This window comes from Borostomias antarcticus (assembly GCF_949987555.1).
Source record: "Borostomias antarcticus genome assembly, chromosome: 10".
In the NCBI taxonomy this organism is placed as follows: domain Eukaryota; kingdom Metazoa; phylum Chordata; class Actinopteri; order Stomiiformes; family Stomiidae; genus Borostomias; species Borostomias antarcticus.
The window spans coordinates 11,728,494-11,749,061 of NC_140243.1; the positions used below are offsets into that span (position 1 = coordinate 11,728,494).

At 46.1% G+C, this 20,568-nt stretch overlaps 1 protein-coding gene across 1 annotated transcript in view; it reads left to right on the forward strand.

The window, feature by feature from the left end:
* Positions 1-3,741: 3,741 nt before the first annotated feature.
* atp11b (ATPase phospholipid transporting 11B) overlaps positions 3,742-20,568 on the forward strand; it is a 56,889-nt gene continuing 40,062 nt past the window's right edge. Inside the window, exons 1-11 of the mRNA XM_084444282.1 lie at positions 3,742-3,951; positions 9,682-9,798; positions 10,572-10,661; positions 12,861-12,941; positions 13,237-13,344; positions 13,591-13,719; positions 16,078-16,181; positions 16,797-16,844; positions 16,942-17,006; positions 17,949-18,030; positions 18,658-18,808. Of these exons, the coding sequence (XP_084300408.1) occupies positions 3,925-3,951; positions 9,682-9,798; positions 10,572-10,661; positions 12,861-12,941; positions 13,237-13,344; positions 13,591-13,719; positions 16,078-16,181; positions 16,797-16,844; positions 16,942-17,006; positions 17,949-18,030; positions 18,658-18,808 (1,002 nt within the window). The 5' untranslated portion in view covers positions 3,742-3,924. The remainder of the gene's footprint in view (positions 3,952-9,681; positions 9,799-10,571; positions 10,662-12,860; positions 12,942-13,236; positions 13,345-13,590; positions 13,720-16,077; positions 16,182-16,796; positions 16,845-16,941; positions 17,007-17,948; positions 18,031-18,657; positions 18,809-20,568) is intronic.

The following is a 20,568-nucleotide window of genomic DNA, read 5'->3' on the forward strand; positions in this document are numbered from 1 at the left end:
TGATATGTGATAAATGGACTGTATATATGTGGGGAGGTACACATAGACTAGGAATAGTTTCGTCGTTTAGTTTTTATTTAGGGCACAGTAGCTGAATGCTACAGATGTTGATGAAATGTTCTCACCTCTGTGAGCATCCAGGACAGTGTTGTCAGATGCCTCATTAGCATATCCGGTTTTGGCGCTGAACGCGCTAGACAACGATCCCTTTTCAAAATAAGAGCAGGAGGCACGCACCACTCGGCCTATATACTGTAGAAGTGGTGTGAATGAACTGTGAAGCTATTTCATTTCATTTTCAAAGACTATAGAATAAATAAACGGCTCTATAGGCCTACTTGGTGTTACAATACAAAGGACACAAAATAAATAATTAATTGTGTGTGTGGCTCGATCCCCTGAAAGAATAGAACAGAAAAGACGTTTGTTTCGGTGGACTTTACTTCGAGCTAGTGGTGACCTAGCCCATTTTATTTTCTCATGAATTACTTAGATTACCGGATTTACACAATGGATAGGATACCATACAGATCAAGATACTAGATTGCGCTAACATCACAAACTACAACTTTTATGGACATTCATAAAGTGGAGATTTACTTGCAGTAACCGACCAGTTGGGATCTAGCTTTCCCAAACGTCGCCCGCATGCGCTTACTAACTTATTAACTGTACACCTATACGCGCACGCACACACATACAGAAAGCCCTAACACACAGGCAGGGGATACAAAACCAAAAGAAAAGAGTTAAAGGAAAATAATGTTTTGGTGAAATTCACACCATGCCTATATTATCTGTTACACTGCCCTAACACACAGGCAGGGGATACAAAACCAAAAGAAAAGAGTTAAAGGAAAATAATGCTTTGGTGAAATTCACACCATGCCTATATTATATGTTACAATGGGCTTAAAGTAAATGAAATCAATGCCAATAGCATTGTCCCTTTAGCTTTCAACACCATCCTTTCAGCATTCCTTTACTTCCCCTGACACACTCTTTAGGTTATATCCCCCCCCCCCACACACCTCTATGACTGTCTTATTCAATCTACTTTAATATAGCAATAATCTGATTTATAATATTTTATTTACATGATATGGTGATAAAATCACTGGTCCGTCTCTTCTTCTGACCCCCATTCATCTTACGGTTTACCACTCACTCACTAGCCCACTCTGTCTGTCTTTCTGTCTGTCCGCCTGCCTGTCTGTACTGTATATCTCTCTCCCCTACCTCTCACTCTAACTCAAGATGCATTTTATTTGTCACATGCAATGTACGGTGTAGGCCTACTGACCGTGAAATGCTGTCAGCTCCAAGATTATGCTTGATACAGATAAAATCCAATACTCAATTACAAATTTACAAATTACAAATTTACAAATTACAAAATTTACAAAAAACACAATAAGTACCATTTCTACAAAATTAATCTGGGGTAGATAACGGTCTATAAGATTAAGCTGGGGTAGATAAAGGTCTATAAGATTAAGCTGGGGTAGAAAAAAGGTCTGTATGGATTATGTACATGCTATATATGGATATGAATAAATAATAGGCTACAGGCCTCTCTTGGTGTATCAGGTCACACAAGAAAAGTCTCCTCTTTTGCGCTTAGTCTATCCTGTCCCATTTCCTTCCTACTCTTAAACAACCCCCCCCCCCTTTACAAAATGTACAAGCTGGACAGTGTCACTGGGGGATTTCGTGCCTTGGCAATTGCAGTCAGGAAGACAGTTTTTGTGCCTTTAGGTTTTGGTTCTGATGGACCGCAGCCTACTGCTGGAGGGGAGTGGTTCAAAGAGATTTATTATCCAGGACGGGAACGGTTGTCCACAATTTTTCTTGCCTTTTTCAGGTGTGCAGTTCCTGGAAGGATGGAAGGTTGCAGCCAATCAGCTTCTCAGCAGAGTGGATGACACGCTGTAGTGGGGACTTGTCCTTGGCAGAGGTAGCAGCGTAGATGGTGATGGAAGAAGGGAGGATGGACTTGATGATGGCAGTGTAGTATCATCCTGGCCTTTGGCAGGTTGAACTGATGTTGAGCTCCCACTTGAAATCCTGGGAGATGATGGTTCCCAGGAAGTGAAAGGACTCCACTGAGTCGACTAGGGAGCCACCCAGGCTGATGGAAGGGTGGCTGGGTTCTTTCTGAAGTCTACCATCTCCATTGTCTTTAGAGCGTTGAGCTCCAGGTTGTTTTGGCCACACCAGGACAATAGAGGGTCAGTCTCCCACCTGTAGGCGGGTGGACTTCATCCCCATCAGAGATGAGCCCAATGAGGGGTGTCGTCCACAAACTTCAGGAGCTTGACTGATTGATGGCAGGAGGTGCAGCTGTTTGTACTATTTTTATTTTTTATTTAACCTTTATTTAACCAGGCAAAATCATTAAGAACAAATTCTTATTTACAGTGATGGCCTGGCAAAAAGCACAAGCTTCTTGAGGGAGGGGGGGAAAGGGGGCTGTGAAAATAATCAAATTAAGGACAACGGCATACAACCACAACAGTACAGACAGACAGCATAGAAAGGCAACAGCAGACATCCAAACATAAAAACACATGCACTACTTGCAGCACACATATCAAGCATAACACAGGCAGGTTACATACATCACACATCAGGCACAACACAGAACAGGAGTAGTAAAACACAAGCATTATGACAGGCAGGTAAAACAAGCAGTGCAGCAGCAGCATGAGGGGGTCAAAGGGATTAAAACATGTGAAACGCACAAGATACAATGATTATTTACAACAACAGCAACCACAACCAAAACAGAGACTGACACACGAGAAATATAGACACAGGCAAGACAGTAACAGCTAGCAGTGAGAAATTAGTGAGACGAGAAACAGTTACATGTGTCCATGAGGATGTCCGTGACGGAGACCTTAAAGGCTGATTTGGAAATTAAAGTGTCCAGTTTAAGTGTTTTTTGTAAATTGTTCCAGTCATTGGCTGCAGCAGCCCTGAATGATGATTTACTTATTACAGTGTTTGTTTTGGGGGCTTTCAGGAGAACGTGGTGAGCCAACCGGGTGTTGTAGGCAGCTGATGAGATTTGTAGCAAGTGACATAGGTAGGGAGGGGACAGACCAAGGAGGGTTTTATAAATGAGCATGAGCCAGTGGGTATTACGACGGGTGTGCAAGGATGGCCAGTTGACAGAGGAGTAAAGTGTGCAGTGGTGTGTTTTGAAAGGGGCATTTGTGGCAAACCCTTGCAAGTGTGCCCTTGCATGCTGACCTGTAAATGACGTCACCATAGTCTAGCATGGGTAGTATTGTCATTTGGACAAGGGTTAATTTAGCAGAGGGTGTAAGGGTAGAGCGCAATCTGTACCTCTCCCTACTACAGGGAGAAGAGTAGAGGGGAAAGGACGCAGCCTTGTGGGAAACCGGTGCTGATGGTCCTAGAGTCAGAAACATGTTTCCCAAGCTTCACATGCTGCTTCCTGTCAGAGAGAAAGTCGGTGATCCACTTGCAGAGCTACAGAAAGTATTATTTTTACATGTTTTCACAGTCAAATCACAAAAAGCACATTTGTTTGCGTGACATTTATTTTGAAATTCTGTATGAGAACGCTACCACCGGTTGGTTCACTGCTGTGTGCCAGGGAGGTGTGTACCTGTCTACGTAGTAAACCATCAGCTAGGGGAGGTACAGTAGCAACCAAGTAAGTGGAGACGAGACGGACTTCGTGGCTAGGTGCCTGGCTGTATCACCAGCGGAATGAGAACTATCTTTGATATCACCGTCACACAGACTGGATGACTTGTGTAACGCACGTACGAAGACCTCCCTGTAGAAGGAAATATTTATGCTTTGGGAAGGCTTTACCGGATAAGCTAGCGCTAGCTAGCGACTTTGCTGGCCACTTCCAAGGAAATTACTGCTACCTAGCTAGCTAGGATGCTACGGTGGATACGACAACAGCTGGTAGGATTGTTTGCTTATTTGCTAACTAGATCTAGTGCTAATTAGTTAGCTAGCTAACGTTCGCTATATATCTAGCTACAGTCCCTTTGTAACACGATAGTGAGTTAGCTAGCATGAAATAAATTTTCCATAGCTTTTGAGGGTTAAATGGCCTAGAACTAACGTTAACGAGAAACAGCTAAATTTAGCTAGTGCTAGCTAGTCTAACGTTAGCCTAGCTCATGGAGCTGGCCTCAAACTTCTTGCTGCCACTGTAAACATCAAGGACCGAGGGAGGTTTATGGTCAACATTGCTAGACTAGCTAGCTTAGCCTACGAGTATCTAACCAGTCGGGTTAATTTGTTGAATTGTGGGGAAAAGGGTAAACAGCGCATTGCTGGTTAACGTTACCTTTAATAACATAACGTTAGGCGAATTGAAAGGAAAGTCATAACTAGCTAGCTAATAGCTAGGCTAGATACCTCTCCTTAAAGTCTAGTCAAAGTTGAGATGCCTTTGGATTTGCTTGCAACCAAGGCAACATCGGCCATACAATAGACTGGCTACAACTAGCTTTGTTAATGTTAGCTAGGCTAGGGTAACTAATTCATCTGGACTTTTACCTTTTGACAGCTGTAGCGTTTGCTTGTGAAGACAAGCCAGACAGGTATTCCATTCATTGTACAGCATTGCCATGTATTTCATTGTATGAAATGCAGATAACTTTAGGTATCAAACACGAACAGGAAGGACCTGTGATGCCCTCTCTCTACTCTGGCTGGGTTCAGCCATGCTAAATTATGTCTTATTTGTGTGGTGACCAAAGAAATACACGACTCCCTGAAGTGTACCCTGCAGACACAACAGAAGCAGCAACTCGCACCACTATGTCCTTATGCAGGCTAATGGAGGCCTATGTAGAATAAGCAACATGATGTTTGCATTGCACAATGATTGTTAGGAAATGGTCAACAGTCTACTGTTTTGATAATTAAGGCATCTTGGTATGAATGATAATTTTTTATTTAAAAAGGGTAATTTTGATTCAAGCATAGTCTGCTTCAGAGTTCAGAGTAGCTTTGTGTTTTAGCCTGTATGTTGACATGCTTCTATATCTATTTGCAAAGGGAAGTGTTATGTTTGGCAAGCTAGGTGTTGATTTGAGTTGTCAGCCCAGTCATGTGTATGACTTAATGCTAAACCTCCTAAAATAACATGTCACAGTTCTCATGTCACAAGCTAGTACACTGGCTAGTTATTCAACAACAATTCACTGTTTGTGTTAGGGTTTGTGATTTTGTTTGGGATGCAGACAGCTCACTCACGTCTGCTATCTGCAGTAGATGGCCTGATGCCAAATGCTTAGTCTTCAGTTCTTCTTCAATAATACTGGCCCATTAGAGAATTTGAGAAGTTTAGAGATGTGCCAAATGACGAAATTGACCCTGCTTGCCCCAATGAGTGGTTTGATGAGGAAGGGAGGAGAGGACAGGCTGATCTGTCACTTCATTATTCGCCTGGGCGATGTCATCATCACAAGCCGCAAAGAAACACCAGCACTTCTGTAGAATATAGATGAGATTGATATTATTCGGCCTGTGTGATTCATTCGGCCTGTGTGATTGATCTGTGTGTGAGGCTTGCAGACTTACTTGAGGAGCTTGCAGCTGGGCTGCCTCTTACCCGGCCTGCTGGCTTTATCACAGCAGTAATGAGAGTGAGACCACGGGTCACTGTGGAGTTAATAGGTTCACGCTGGTACGACGGCCTAAGAGGGATCGCAACGGAGGAGTCTCCACTGTGCCAGGGAGGTCAGCTCATTATTAGGGCTGCAGATGGGCAGTGCCAGGAAGGGAGGGAGAGAGAGAGAGTTGTGGAATAGATTGGAGGAATGGAGGGAGAAGTCAGTGCACACGTAAAGGGAGAGAGGAAGGGGTGAGGAAAGGGATACAGGGAGAAAGTAGTTTTAGAAAATAGGGAAGTGAAGAGCGGTGGAGAAGTGGGGATGGAGGGAGGGAAAGAGAGAGCGGGAGGGACGGACGTGGAGGAGAGAGGGAGGAGAGAAAAGAGGAGGGCTGTATTAGCGCAGCGCTCCTCCATCTCACTTCATTAGCGCCCTAATGACGACGTGCTACTCACTCACTCCTCCCTCCATCCTCTCCTCCTTTTCTCCCTCCATCCTGCTCTCCTCCCTCCATCCTCTCCTCCACCCCTTCTCCACGCATACGGACAGAGGGAAGGGAGAGCTTCAGTCAGAGATCAGACCTGGACAGACCTGCGTTCGTAGCAGCATGTAGGCCCACATGGAGAGATACAGATCAAAACTCACCCAGGCCCAGACTGACAGCTGCTCGGTCATCATTACTGGGCCCACTAGGAGGTCTGAGGTCATGAGAAGACAAAACGGACCATCCAAGTAGTTAATTGAGGAACAAAGCTTAGATATAGGGATCTACTCCCAGCAGCACTCTGTGATGCTAAAGCTGAGTAACTAATTAACTGTTCTATATCAGTGTACGTTGTAATACTCATTTGCATTTTGGTAGTTTGAAGGCAACAAAATGTAGACAGTCAGTGGATACCTCTATGATGTAATTACAACAACAACAAATATAGCTGCAAGCAGCAATGTGGGGGCCAAGCAGGACGCACGACCAGCGCATCAAAGACAACAAGCGAAACACCATAGCCGCATTTGAATCCCTACCGCAGTTTTGAAAATCAGGCATACGGTTCAGAATAAACGCACTTCCAACTTTGACAGATTGGTGGCGCTAGAGAGTTGGAGGTGTCCACATAGACTTGGTGACAGGGGTCACAGGACTGTCCCCGATAAGTGTGCCTAATGTGGTTATGATACATCAAAACATTACTGAGATATGACCACACTTCCTGTTTGGCGGCTTGGACGACAAATTCGATTGGCTGTATTGAGCAAACACCTTCGACAATCGAAAATCCCTGTAAGACTTTTGTGGACATTGGTCTAGAGAATGTGTACAGCCAGTTTCATGTAGATACATTTACACAAAATACTAAATGGCGGGAAATCCAATTGGCAGAAAATGACATCATGGGGTGCGATGAACTCGGCATGAGCCAGGGCTTCAAAGGGTACCTCATTTTTTAAAATCGGTCACACAGGTCAAAGGTTGTGTGCCTAAACTCACTTCCAACTTTGACAGGGTGGTGGCGCTAGAGGGCTTGAGCTGTCGCGATGACACTTGCAGACCGTGCTCATGGGACTGTCCCCGATCAGTGTGTCAAATGTGGCTTTGATACATTAACAATTTGCTGAGATATGACCCCATATCCTATTAAAGCATATTACAGAGGCATGTGAAAACCACAACAAGCCCTCGCACTATGGAAGCACAACTAGCGATTCATAAAAATAGATTGATGAAAACAACCGTTTCGCAGCAGAAAACATTTTTTTTAGAAGCTGCATTCTCGGTGCCCCGTCCGCCGCCATTACATGGATATACTTGGCGCGCGCTGGATTTTAAATTTCTTCTACAGTCCTCCGAATTACACCAAAGTTATCTCGGTGAGTCAAACGTCATATAATATGCTGTAATTAAGGTCCAGGTTGTCGAAAAAGAGCCTTCTCCTTTAACGTTACTGGCAGGGGCATTCAGCGTCTGCACAGTTGTTTAAAAAAAAAAAAAAGTTGTGGGACTTGTAGTTTTGTATACGGATGCGCGAAACTTTAACTCTAGTTTGATCCAATTTGCATGGATTTATTTTAGGTGCAAATGCGAGTGAAATAGTTGAAAACAGTACTCGCACAGTGTGCTCCTAAATTATTTTTTCTGATTGCACAAAACTATTTTTAGTCGCAAATGCAAGTAAAATGGTCGTACCTTAGAGCCCTGGGCATGGCTCTGGTCTGCAGGTCGGTGGGGTGACTTTTTCTTCAGCTGCTCATTTATTCTCAACTCTCAGTATAGCTAAGCGCAGTGCTTCCCCCAGTTGCACTGTGGTAGTTGTAGTCTTTTGTAGTTCAGTCAGTAGCTGACAGTGTTATTAAAACTGTTTTGTCTTGTTGACTGAGGGCCCTGAGGTGTGTTGTTTAGTAGTTATCCCTACTATGATGCTAGACAGCCAGACCTACACTTATCTAATGGCTGTGCTGTTTAGTAATCATCCATACTATGACCCTACTAGACAGCCATACTTACGCTTGAGGGCTGTGTAGTTTAGTAGTCATCCATACTATGACTGGACAGCCATTCTTACGGTTATCTAAGGGCTGTGTAGTAGTCATCCATACTATGACGCCAGACAGCCATACTTGCCCCTCTCTAAGGAATTGTCTCCAAAATTCATTAAAAAAAATAAAAATAAAAGTTTTTATTTTCGTCTTGAATCTGCTGCTGCGCTTGCACCAGGAGGCTAATGGTCACTTGAAGAGGCAGGCTCTGACTAACAGTGATTTCCTTGTTTTTCATGGGCTTTAGACTTTAAGTGATCATCACACATATTTGTATAGGTCCAATCAATAGTATGTTGACAGAATTTGCGAAACAATAGCCTGATAGTCCTTTGAGTATTTCTCTTCTCTGAATTCAGGGGTCGTTGGGGTCGTTTTTGTTTTTGTTGTTTTGAGGGTTTGGCCATCTCAGACAGCCTCTTGGACATGGACTTGGACATACCAAATTATGGAAAATTCTACTCATAAATACTGCGATTCTGTCTGTGTATCTCCAAAATCACAGGGCCCTAAAAACCTGGTTGCACTACTCGAATTTCAAGCTCTTTCGACATAGCCTGCCTAGCAGTGAACCTGTGAGTCAGACATGCTGGCTGTATGTATTGATCGGACTCTCCTCCCATAGGTCAGTCATTGTTTCTGAACACGGACGACAGGCTCCTGATGGCCAGTGGACTGCGGTGTAGGCTAGCCAGCCCAGATCACAAATTATGTTTTTTATAGTAGAGGCTTCCAAGGAGGAGCTCCTTGCTCAGTCTTGTGGGTCTCTGTGACAGTGAAGGCTGAGAGACAGTCCATGAGCTGGAGGCCTACTGGCAGTGAGGGACAGTGCCAGGAACACAAAGCCTGCAGTCTCCATGGTGCTACGGCGCTCACACACACCCAGATCATGAGATTGGTAACCTAAATAAATGCTGACTGTTTGTGTGTGTGTGTGCGTGTGTGTGTGTTTGCGCGTGTTTGCGAGAGAGAATTTGAATGTGTGTGTGTATATGTGTGGTGCACACAAAAGCCTAACTGAGGAGTGCGGCTGCTTCAGGCAGGCAAGGAGACTGTAATTGAACTCGTGTGTGCGTGTCATGTGTGTGTGCGCCTGCATGCGTGCGTGTGTATGGGCCCAGTCAGTGACGTGTCGTGGCCTACTCATTGTCTCCCCAGTGCTAGCTGCAAGCATCAGGAGTCAAAAGACTCAGGTTTCCTCAACCCCAGAGAGCAATGATGTAACACACTCAACCTCCTATTGTTGTCATTCCCCAAGCCGTTCATCAACCTCCCCTTGAAAGCCCACCTGGACTCCTGGGGCTGGATCAGCAGGATGTAGCCTACCAGGGGGCAAGGTGGAGCCATGACCGTAGTTCTCCAAGCCTCCAGCCTGTCCACATGTATATGACATCCATGTGATAAGGGATAAGGATGAGGGCGAAAGGACCTTGTGGTATTCAGTGTGTTGCCAGGTTGAAGCTATCAATGCTGATTGTAGTGATCTAATCTCCCTCTCTACCTTTATCTCTCTCTCTCCTCCCCCCCCCCCAAGGGCTTCGACCCACCCCACCAGAGTGAGACCAGGACGGTGTACATCGCCAACCGCTTCCCCCAGAACGGCCACTACACCCCCCAGAGGTTCGCCGACAACCGCATCATATCTTCCAAGGTGGGTGTGGGCTGGGAGTGAGAGAGAGCTGTGAGAGAGAGAGAGAGCTGTGAGAGAGAGAGAGAGCTGGGAGAGAGAGAGCTGGGAGAGAGAGAGAGCTGGGAGAGAGAGAGAGCTGAGAGAGAGAGAACTGGGAGAGAGAGAGAGCTGGGAGAGAGAGAGAGGGAGAGGAGAGATGGGTGGGGGCCTACAGACGGCCAGCACTTTGACTGGACTCACAGCAGGGGGCTGTTTTCCTGGACACTGACTTAGTCTACAGGTGCATCTCAGAAAATTTGAATATTGTGAAAAAGTCCATTATTTTCCGTAATTTAATTCAAACAGTGAAACTTTCATGTATTCTAGATCCATTACACAAAGTGAAATATTTCAAGACTTTTTTGTTTTAATCTTTATGATTTTAGTCAGTATGTTCAGTATGTTCATTTATACACTCAATACTTGGTGGGGGCTCCTTTTGCACAAATTACTGCATCAACGTGGAGCGTGGCATGGAGGCAATCCGCCTTGAAATATTTCACTACATGTGTAATGAATATATAATATATGAAAGTTTCACTTTTTGAATTAAATTACGGAAAATAATGAACTTTCCACAATATTCAAATTTTCTGAGATGCACAGTCAGTCGGAGGTGGTAACCCTAGTCCTGCTCTGTGTCCATGAAACCCCCCCTCTGAGCTCCTCCTGAAGTGTCTTTTATGAAGAGTGATTTTTTACTCTGACAGGAAAACCTCTCATTCTGTTCTCTTCGCCGTCCAATCTTTTCCCAGTACACCATATGGAACTTCGTCCCCAAGAATCTGTTTGAGCAGTTCCGAAGAATAGCCAATTTCTACTTCCTCGTCATCTTCCTGGTGCAGGTGAGGCCTTGTGTCAGAGTCCCATGTTAGCAGTCTGAATGTGCCTGTGACTCGCTGCCAATCAGTGGCCCAACCGACCGGCTCCACAACCAGCAGTGTGATTGATTCAACTAACACCCCCCCACTCCTGGAGCTACATGGCTGGTGGACGCACGCATGCATGCACACACACATAAACACACACACACACACCTAAGTTCGGTTCTTAAATTTCTTCCTAAGAACGTTTCTAAAGAAAGCTCCCGTCTGATTCATGACGTGTTCGTGAACCGATGGATGAGTTCGCACCTGCCTTCTCTTAGTGGTGAATCTCATGGTTTCTCAAATTCAAAGCTTGTGGCCGCTCCCCTGAATTAGCATAGGTACACTCCCCGCCAGCCCCATATAAGGATATGCAACTACAGGGTCGTGCGCAGATGTCACTTTTCTGAATGAATACCGGTAATTTGCTCCCTCAACTCGCCAGCTTTTCGATAGCATAATGGTTTAGGTGGGGTTGTGTCAGGTGCATTGGCAAGTCAGAGGACTGCATGTCAAATCCAGCGTGGGCAATCAAAATCTGATTTTAATTCAGCCAAGTAGGCCTCCTACTACGAGGAATTTGCCTTGGTGCATAAACATAGTGAGGCAGAACAGTGCAATATGTCAACATGATAGAATACAATAGCCTACAGTCTACAAAAATGTAATTATTAAATAGCCTACACAGCTGTCAACGCTGCATGCCCAAACAAACATCTAAAGACCGGACTCCACCTGTCATATTTAGCAGTGTCAGTAAAATGCATGGGATTATATTAGCCTACTGGTTCAGTTAACGGAGAAGGGCACACAGTTGGACCCGGTGCGTCAGCGATATTATTGGACAGACAGCACTCTCACTTTGTAAAATAATGAAAACCATTATTCTAAGAAATTCTACAAATATTATAGTATTGCAATCCTATGTTATACAACTGTAGATTTGAAGTAAACGCAATCACAAATCATTTTAAATGAACATATATTTCGCACGAATAGTCCGTAGCCTACTGTACTTAAGACTACTCATCCGTGTTCGTAGATTCTGTTCTCGTTCCCACATGTGAGAACATTGGTGAATGCCAGAATCTTCTTTGAAACAGTGTAAGTGAAGTTTAAGAAGAAATGCTTCCTAAGAAAATCTTAACTTGGTTGGTGAATGAGGCCCAATGTCCTCAACTTGGAAACACGCACACATCAGTAGATCTGGATGGAAATAGTATTTGCACTTTGTGCTAAGGTGCCCTTGAGTTGTTTTCTGTAGTAGAGCCAAATTAATCTCTTGTCGGTTTTTGTGAGCTGATTCAAGTACTATTAAAGGATTGGAGAATTAAAGGATTAAAGAACTGAATACTATCCAAGGCCAGATCTGGCATCAGTGTGCCTCTAGAAATCCTTGGTCTTTCTTCAAACGAAGCTTTCTGTGATACTACTGTCAGTATTCATAGTCAGTGTCTTGATAAGAGATGCTACAGATGACGTCAGTGATTCAGTGTATCTGTTTAACGTAGCTGGATGTGTAAAGTGTGAATGGGTGAATGTGAGGCCTTCATTGTAAAGCATTTGGATAAAAGCTATATAAAGGTATAAGTGCATTCCATTTACCATTTAGCTGGGTGTGTAAAGCTGTTGAACGTAGCTGGGTGTGTAAAGCTGTTGAACGTAGCTGGGTGTGTAAAGCTGTTGAACGTAGCTGGGTGTGTAAAGCTGTTGAACGTAGCTGGGTGTGTAAAGCTGTTGAACCTAGCTGTGTGTGTAAAGCTGTTGAACGTAGCTGGGTGTGTAAAGCTGTTGAACGTAGCTGGGTGTGTAGAGCGGTTGAACGTAGCTGGGTGTGTAAAGCTGTTGAACGTAGCTGGGTGTGTAAAGCTGTTGAACGTAGCTGGGTGTGTAAAGCTGTTGAACCTAGCTGTGTGTGTAAAGCTGTTGAACGTAGCTGGGTGTGTAGAGTGGTTGAACGTAGCTGGGTGTGTAGAGCAGTAAAGTGGTGTCATGATGGCAGTTAGCCCAGATGATGTAAGCTGCTGTGGTGTCATCTAGGTCTGTACTGACATCCTCTTTCTCTCTCTCTCTCCCTCCCTCCCCATCTCTATGCCTCCTTCTATTTCTCCCTTTCTCTCTCTCTCTCTCTGCCTCCACCCTGCCCCCTCTCTCCTTCTCTCTCGTCCTCTGTTTCAGTTGATGATCGACACGCCCACTTCCCCTGTCACCAGTGGACTTCCCCTCTTCTTTGTCATCACAGTAACGGCTATCAAACAGGTGACCGCTGCAACCTGCCCCTCCTTCCTCATGTGCATTTGTTTCCAATAACTCTCTTGGTTTTTTCTCCTTGAAGCCATGCCATCATGTTTGACGTAGCTGGATAGGGAGTTGAAGCAGTCCGTAGGTAATGTGGCCCATGTCCACGATGTCCACACTCTGTAAGGCCAAGGACATACTTGTAATTGACTACAATAACAATAAGGCTGAGCCCCCGCCAGCCCAGGTAGGTCATCGCCACGACCGCCAGCTGTTGAGTTAAGTAGCCATAACTTACCACCCACCCCCTACCCAGGGTTACGAGGATTGGCTGAGACACAAGGCGGACAACGAGGTGAATGGCGCCCCGGTGTTCGTGGTTCGCAGCGGCAGCCTGGTGCAGACACGCTCCAAGAACATCCGGGTCAGTCCCTGACCTCTCACCTCACCGCTCCTGACCTCTCACCTCACCGTCGCGGGGTCGGTCACATCTGCTTGTTTTTGGAGTGAGATAATATGGGAGTGGCCATGGAATGCATTGGCAAAGAGGGTGTGCGTGTGTGAGGGTGTGTGTGTGTGTGTGTGTCCAGGTTGTGTACATTGGGAATGTGTGTGTGTGTCCAGGCTGGGGACACTATGAGAGAGAGTGTGTGTGTCTTTTTGTGTCCAGGTTGGGGACATTGTCCGCGTGGCCAAAGATGAGACATTCCCAGCAGACCTGGTGCTGTTGTCATCAGAGCGTACCGAGGGCACCTGCCACATCACCACTGCCAGTCTGGACGGAGAGACCAACCTCAAGGTGGGCGTTCTCTGGTCTCTCTCTGGTTTCTCTCTGTCTGCCTGGATAATATGGCCCTGTCTTTATCCTGTTGGCTCTCCATTTCACTCTTTCATTTGCTCAGCTCTTCTCTCTCTTGCTCTCGCTCTCCCTCGTTCACTCACTCAGCTCCTGTTTCTCTCTCTCTCCCGCTCTCTCTCTCTCCCTCACTCTCTCTCCCGCTCTCTCTTTCTCCCTCACTCTCTCTCCCGCTCTCTCTCTCTCCCTCACTCTCTCTCCCGCTCTCTCTCTCTCCCTCACTCTCTCTCCCGCTCTCTCTCTCTCTCCCTCACTCTCTCTCCCGCTCTCTCTTTCTCCCTCGCTCTCTCTCCCGCTCTCTCTCTCTCTAGCCCTCCTCTCCCTCTCCCCTCTTTCTGAGCTATAAAAGGATTAGTTTTCCCTGTCTCCGAGCAAGGGAGGTAAAACTAGTTTTCTCTCTGGTTTCCTGGGTCCTCTATTCACGTAGTCCGAGGATGGGAAGGGTTGACCCGGGGCTCCAGATCTAATTATCTGCCTCTAATCAAAGGTCTTCTCCCTGTAATTCTTAAATGCGTCTTTTCATTCTGTCATTTCTCAAGATTACCTTGCCATCGACCACAATGGTTTTTTGGGTTGGCTGTTCAAACTCCAGCGTTCAGCGTACCGTAGTACTCAGGCTCTTTCCTTAGTTACAAATGAACGAATGATGGAAGGGTTTATTTACATGTTTTTGTTTTATTTGCACTTCTCCTTGGACAACCCGCCCTTTGGATTTTTATTGCTTCCACCCCCACCCCCCCCCAGCGCGACGTTTTTGTGTCTGCTGCAGTAATGTGATTGAGCCCGGCTCCCTCACTGATGCAGGCCTGTAGGCTGGCTGGCTGGGATTACATTTATTAATTTATTCTGTATGACCATGTCCTGCTAAGTGCTTACTGTTGTTGTCATATGATTCACTTAAATATCACATTAGAGACTACAGGGATAGGGAACACATAATGGCCTACCAAGGCAACTTCTCTGTAACTATTTGCGCACTCTACTGTTAGTCATGTCTCTCTTATGAAGTATTTAGGCCATGTTTACTGCTCTGTATATGTTCTTAGCCAATAGACAAACATTTTCCAGGAGCTTGCTCGATCGTCTCGTTGAGAGAGGTCAGGGAAGAATTTTTACAGCTCACATTTCTGGCCCCCGGGTGAAACTGTTTTTTTGCTTACCTCTGGAATATGTAGGGGTGGGACCTATGCCCACCCTCCCATTGTTCTCTGTAAAGCGCATTGTGTTGCCTCTGTGTATGAAATGCGCTATACAAATAAAGTTTGATTTGATTTGAGCTGGGCCGTGGTTTTGGCCACCAGATTGTAGTGTGCCTAAGCGGCTGCAGTGGCTCATTTGAATTTTACATGTTACCCTTGTGAATTCCTGTGGTGTGTGAGTGCCGTCAAATCTCAGCCCAGGTAAACCCAAACGTGTTCAGCGCTAACAGCCCCAGTAGACCCAGACGTGTTCAGCGTTAACAGCCCCAGTAGACCCAGGCGTGTTGAGCGCTAACAGCCCCAGTAGACCCAGGTGTGTTGAGCACTAACAGCCCCAGTAGACCCAGGCGTGTTCAGCGTTAACAGCCCCAGTAGACCCAGGCGTGTTGAGCACTAACAGCCCCAGTAGACCCAGGCGTGTTGAGCACTAACAGCCCCAGTAGACCCAGGCGTGTTCAGCGTTAACAGCCCCAGTAGACCCAGGTGTGTTGAGCACTAACAGCCCCAGTAGACCCAGGCGTGTTGAGCACTAACAGCCCCAGTAGACCCAGGCGTGTTCAGCGTTAACAGCCCCAGTAGACCCAGGCGTGTTCAGCGTTAACAGCCCCAGTAGACCCAGGCGTGTTCAGCGTTAACAGCCCCAGTAGACCCAGGCGTGTTCAGCGTTTACAGCCCCAGTAGACCCAGGTGTGTTGAGCACTAACAGCCCCAGTAGACCCAGGTGTGTTGAGCACTAACAGCCCCAGTAGACCCAGGCGTGTTCAGCGTTTACAGCCCCAGTAGACCCAGGCGTGTTCAGCGTTAACAGCCCCAGTAGACCCAGGCGTGTTCAGCGTTTACAGCCCCAGTAGACCCAGGTGTGTTCAGCGTTAACAGCCCAGGCGTGACTGATTACCAGGCGTGCTCCTGTTTCACACACTAACTCCTGATTGATGATCCACCCCTCGGACTGACACCACCATCCATCTCTGCCTCCAACGTGATCCTGGCTCCTGTAGATTCACAATGCCTGTTCCTTCTCTGTCTGTCTGTCTGTCTGTGTGTGTGTGTGTGTGTGTGCGTGCGTGCGTGCGTGTGTGTGTGTGTGTGTGTGTGTGTGTAGACCCTCTATTCGGTACCAGAGACAGCTGTGTCCCAGTCCGTGTCCAGACTGGAGGCCTTACTGGCGGTGGTGGAGTGTCAGCAGCCTGAGGCAGACCTCTACAGGTAGACACACACACACTCGCGCGCACACACACACTCGCACACACACACACACTCACACACACACACACGCACGCACACATAGACACACACACACTCACACACACACACACACTCAATGGGGGATCCTACCCCTACATTTTGCAGAGGGAAGCAAAAAAAACAGTTCACTCACACACACCTTAAACACACTTCACTACGACCTCTACAGATAGACGCACGCATGCACTCTCTCTCTCTCACTCAAACACACACACACACACACACAACTTAAACATGCTTCACTACAACCTCTACAGGTATACACACACACACACACGCATACCTACACTTACAGTACATACACACACCTCTGCAGGTAGTCTGTCTGGACCCACTGGTCCAGATACAGTAGCTGTCCAGGTACAGTAGCTCTTTAGAGGACGTGTAACTCTGACCTCTCCGAGCACCAGGGTCATATTTCACCGGCCCCCAGAACCCCACAATTTATTTAGTCTTCCAGTCAGATTTCCCCCAGGCCAGAACACAAGTATTATTTTTAGTTCTAGACCGACAACATTTGTCGGCGTGGCACTTTTTTCTCTCGTCACTCAGCAAAAAAAATGTGTCTGTTTTCAGGTTTGTGGGGAGGATGACAGTCACCCAGCAGGGAGAGGAGATTGTGAGGTAAGGTTGCGTTCTCGACATCTCTGTCCTTTTGCGGGGCGGGGTTTGCGTGTTTTTGGCGTCCCTCGGCAGACCTCGTGTGTTCTCGTCCATTCAGACCCCTAGGGCCAGAGAACCTCCTGCTCCGGGGAGCGCGGCTGAAGAATACCAAAGAGATATTCGGTAGGTGAAGAAGACTGGGACGGCCAGGAATCTGGAACAATTGTGTTTTTGCTGTATAGAATTAATACAGGCCTGTCTGCCTAAGAAACTGTTAAAATCTACTGCTCATGTAAGAATGTTTGTGTGTATGTGTGTGTGTGTGTGTGTGTGTATGTGTATGTGTGTGTGTGTGTGTGTGTGTGTACAGTGTGTGTGTGTGTGTGTGTGTGTGTGTGTGTGTGTGTGCATGGCCGTATGAGCGGAGAGACAGAATTGGCAGTACGCCCAGAAAAATGTGTGATAGCAATTGTTCCCAGTATAAAGGGGACCTGTCCTATAATGCATCTTTGTATTGTGATCCTCCAGCTCTCTGGAGATTAGACTACCTGCAAGGGCTCACATTAAAATCACTCAAAAGTGTGTTGGTCTGAGGGACGTTTTTATCACAGACTCACGCCCATCAAACCTAGAGGGACCTCTTCAGGTCTTCGTTTGTCACCACTTGTTCTATCGCTGGCTCCAGGTTGTCAAGTGGAGTTTCAATGTGTTCCCTCAGACCTAGACTCACAAGTCAGTCTCTAAACGCTGTGCTCAGCTATAGACTGAAGACATTTGTCCAGGTTTTGTTGTTAAAAGTGGAAACAATTTGAATATTGAAGAAAACCTGCATTGCAGAACCAATCCTTGTTGAGTCTTTAGGGCGGCCCTCCCTAATTGGGAGGGGAATGTTTTTTGTTTTGTTTTGGACAAAGATAGGGAGGACATAATTTCCAGTAAGGCGGGTCCTTCATACTATTGGAGATGTAGGCAGTGGCTGAGTTGGTAGCGTTGGTTATAGGCGCTGTTCTTGCAATGGATTTCAATGGAGATGTCTCCAGATTTTTGGAGGTGGAGATCTCCAAAGTCTGGCATCACAAGACTACCTCAGACCTAGCCTGGCTAACTGTTGGTCGTTCCTCACAGGTGTGGCAGTTTACACTGGGATGGAGTCCAAGATGGCCCTGAATTACAAGTGCAAGTCCCAAAAGCGCTCTGCAGTGGAAAAGTGAGCACTCTGTCTCATTCCCTCTTTCCCTCTCTCTCTCTCTCTCTCTCTGTCTCTCTCTCCTTCTCCCTCTCTCTCTTGTCTCTATCAGGTGAGAGTGTGTGTGATGTGGTTCTATGTCAGGTCTAAGTGTGTTTGTGGTTCAATGTCTGGTCTAAGTGTGTTTGTGGTTCTATGTCTTGTCTAAGTGTCTTTATGGCTCTGTCAGGTTTAAAGTGTGTTTGTGATTCTATGTCAGGCCTAAGTGTGTTTGTGGTTCTATGTCAGGTCTAAGTGTATTTGTGGTTCTATGTCAGGTCTAAGTGTATTTGTGGTCCTATGTGTGGTCTGTGTGTGTTTGTGGTTCTATGTCAGGTCTAAGTGTGTTTGTGTTTCTATGTCAGGTCTAAGTGTATTTGTGGTTCTATGTCAGGTCTAAGTGCGTTTGTGTTTCTATGTCAGGTCTAAGTGTATTTGTGGTTCTATGTCAGGCCTAAGTGTGTTTGTGGTTCTGTGTCAGGTCTAAGTGTATTTCTGGTTCTATGTCAGGTCTAAGTGTATTTGTGGTCCTATGTGTGGTCTAAGTGTGTTTGTGGTTCTATGTCAGGTCTAAGTGTGTTTGTGGTTCTATGTGTGGTTCTATGTCAGATCTATGAACACATTCCTGCTCATCTACCTGGGCATACTACTGTTTGAGGCGGTGCTCAGCACCATCCTAAAGTACGCCTGGCAGGCTGAGCGGCAGTTGGACGAGCCCTTCTACAACCAGAAGACTGAGCAGGAGAGGAACAGCAGTCAGGTCAGCCTTCAACTAGCCATACTCACTACACCCTACACACTGCTCACTACACAATACACCCTACACCCAACACACTACTCACTACACACTACACCCCACACACTATACCCCACACACTACACACTACTTACTGCATCCCACACACTACCCTTATACACTACACCCTAGCTCATATACACTACACCCTAGCTCCTATACACTACTACACCCTAGCCCCTATCTACTACACCATAGCCCCTATACACTACACCCTAGCCCCTATACACTACACTCTAGTGCCTATACACTACACTCTAGCGCCTATACACTACACCCTAGCCCCTATACACTACTACACCCTAGCCCCTATACACTACTACACCCTAGCCCCTATACACTACACTCTAGCCCCCCTTTTCCAGGAAGTAAGAAATTATATACTTTGATATAAGATTAAAACAAAAGTAGAATTTAGTAACTTGTTTGGCATACATCGTTGAATAGGTGAACACTGACCAATTATGTGAACCAAAACGGGACAGAATGCTTTTTTTCATTTCAGTGCGACTTTAATGATTTTGCCTGGTTAAATAAAGGTTAATTTATTTATTTTTTAAATACACCCTAGCCCTTATACACTACACCCTAGCCCCTATACACTATACCCTAGTGTTTTTTTGTGCGTGGCTGGAAGCCAGCGCACCTAGGATATTGTTTGAGGGGTTGTCACTCCCTCCCTCTCTCCCTCCGTTACTCCCGACAATGTTGGCCTGCATCTCTCTGTTGGCACCACAAGAGGCAGTAGTCCCAGCACACCAAAATCAAGAAAGACACCAAAACCAACCCGCTGATCTCCACTCCACAAGTAGAGTAGCGGTCAGAGCATTGGACTCCCACCCGGGAGACCGGGGTTTAAGACCTGGTAGGGATACTTTATGTTATCATCAGTGTAACTGCTTTAGCCACCTACCGCTACCATTAATGTTATGGAAGCTGCCGCTAGTTGTTGTGAGCTCATGAGCTAACTGGCTATCCTGCTCTTATTGTGCTGGATTATTGGAAGCATTGGAACTAATGTGTCCAGGCGACAACACCTATCTTAATTTATCAGACATTATTTCATGTCATTTCAATTCACAGCTATTTCAGTGACATGACTAGCTTCTGTCCTACCAGTCCTGAACATAAACAAGCCAGCCACGCACATAAGCCAGTGTTACGGTTGTCCTATCTAATATATCCTATGGCTCGTCTGTTATTCCCTGGATCGACCTATAATTTCCTACATGTATGCATGAGACGTGGAAGTAGGCACTCTCCCTAGCTAGGGGTCTAAGGTGAGTACGGACATACCTGAGGCTCCTGAGCACACGCGTCTCAACTTTGGCTCGCTCCAACTGCGTCTACTCCCTCGTGCGACGCCTCCACGACCAGCTCCTGTCCTCTTCGCGTTGTCAGTTTATAAATATTTATGATAAGTCTTCTATAAGAATGTGTGTAGCTTAGCCAGTTCGTCCGCGATTGACTCATGGCCAGGTCTTCTCTCACCTGAGGGCCCCGTCTCGCAGGTGTCCTCAAACTTTTATAATGACACCTGGTACCCATCAAGTAGCCACGCCCCTTTAGACCCGTGATCAATCAGTGCTAGCCTACACACACCACTCCACTGAAATACATATTATACTAATCTACATTAAACTATACCATATCATAACAGCCAGGCTGGACCTAGCCTTTTTTAACTTGAGATTTGCATAGATACAATGACTAAGATTTGCATA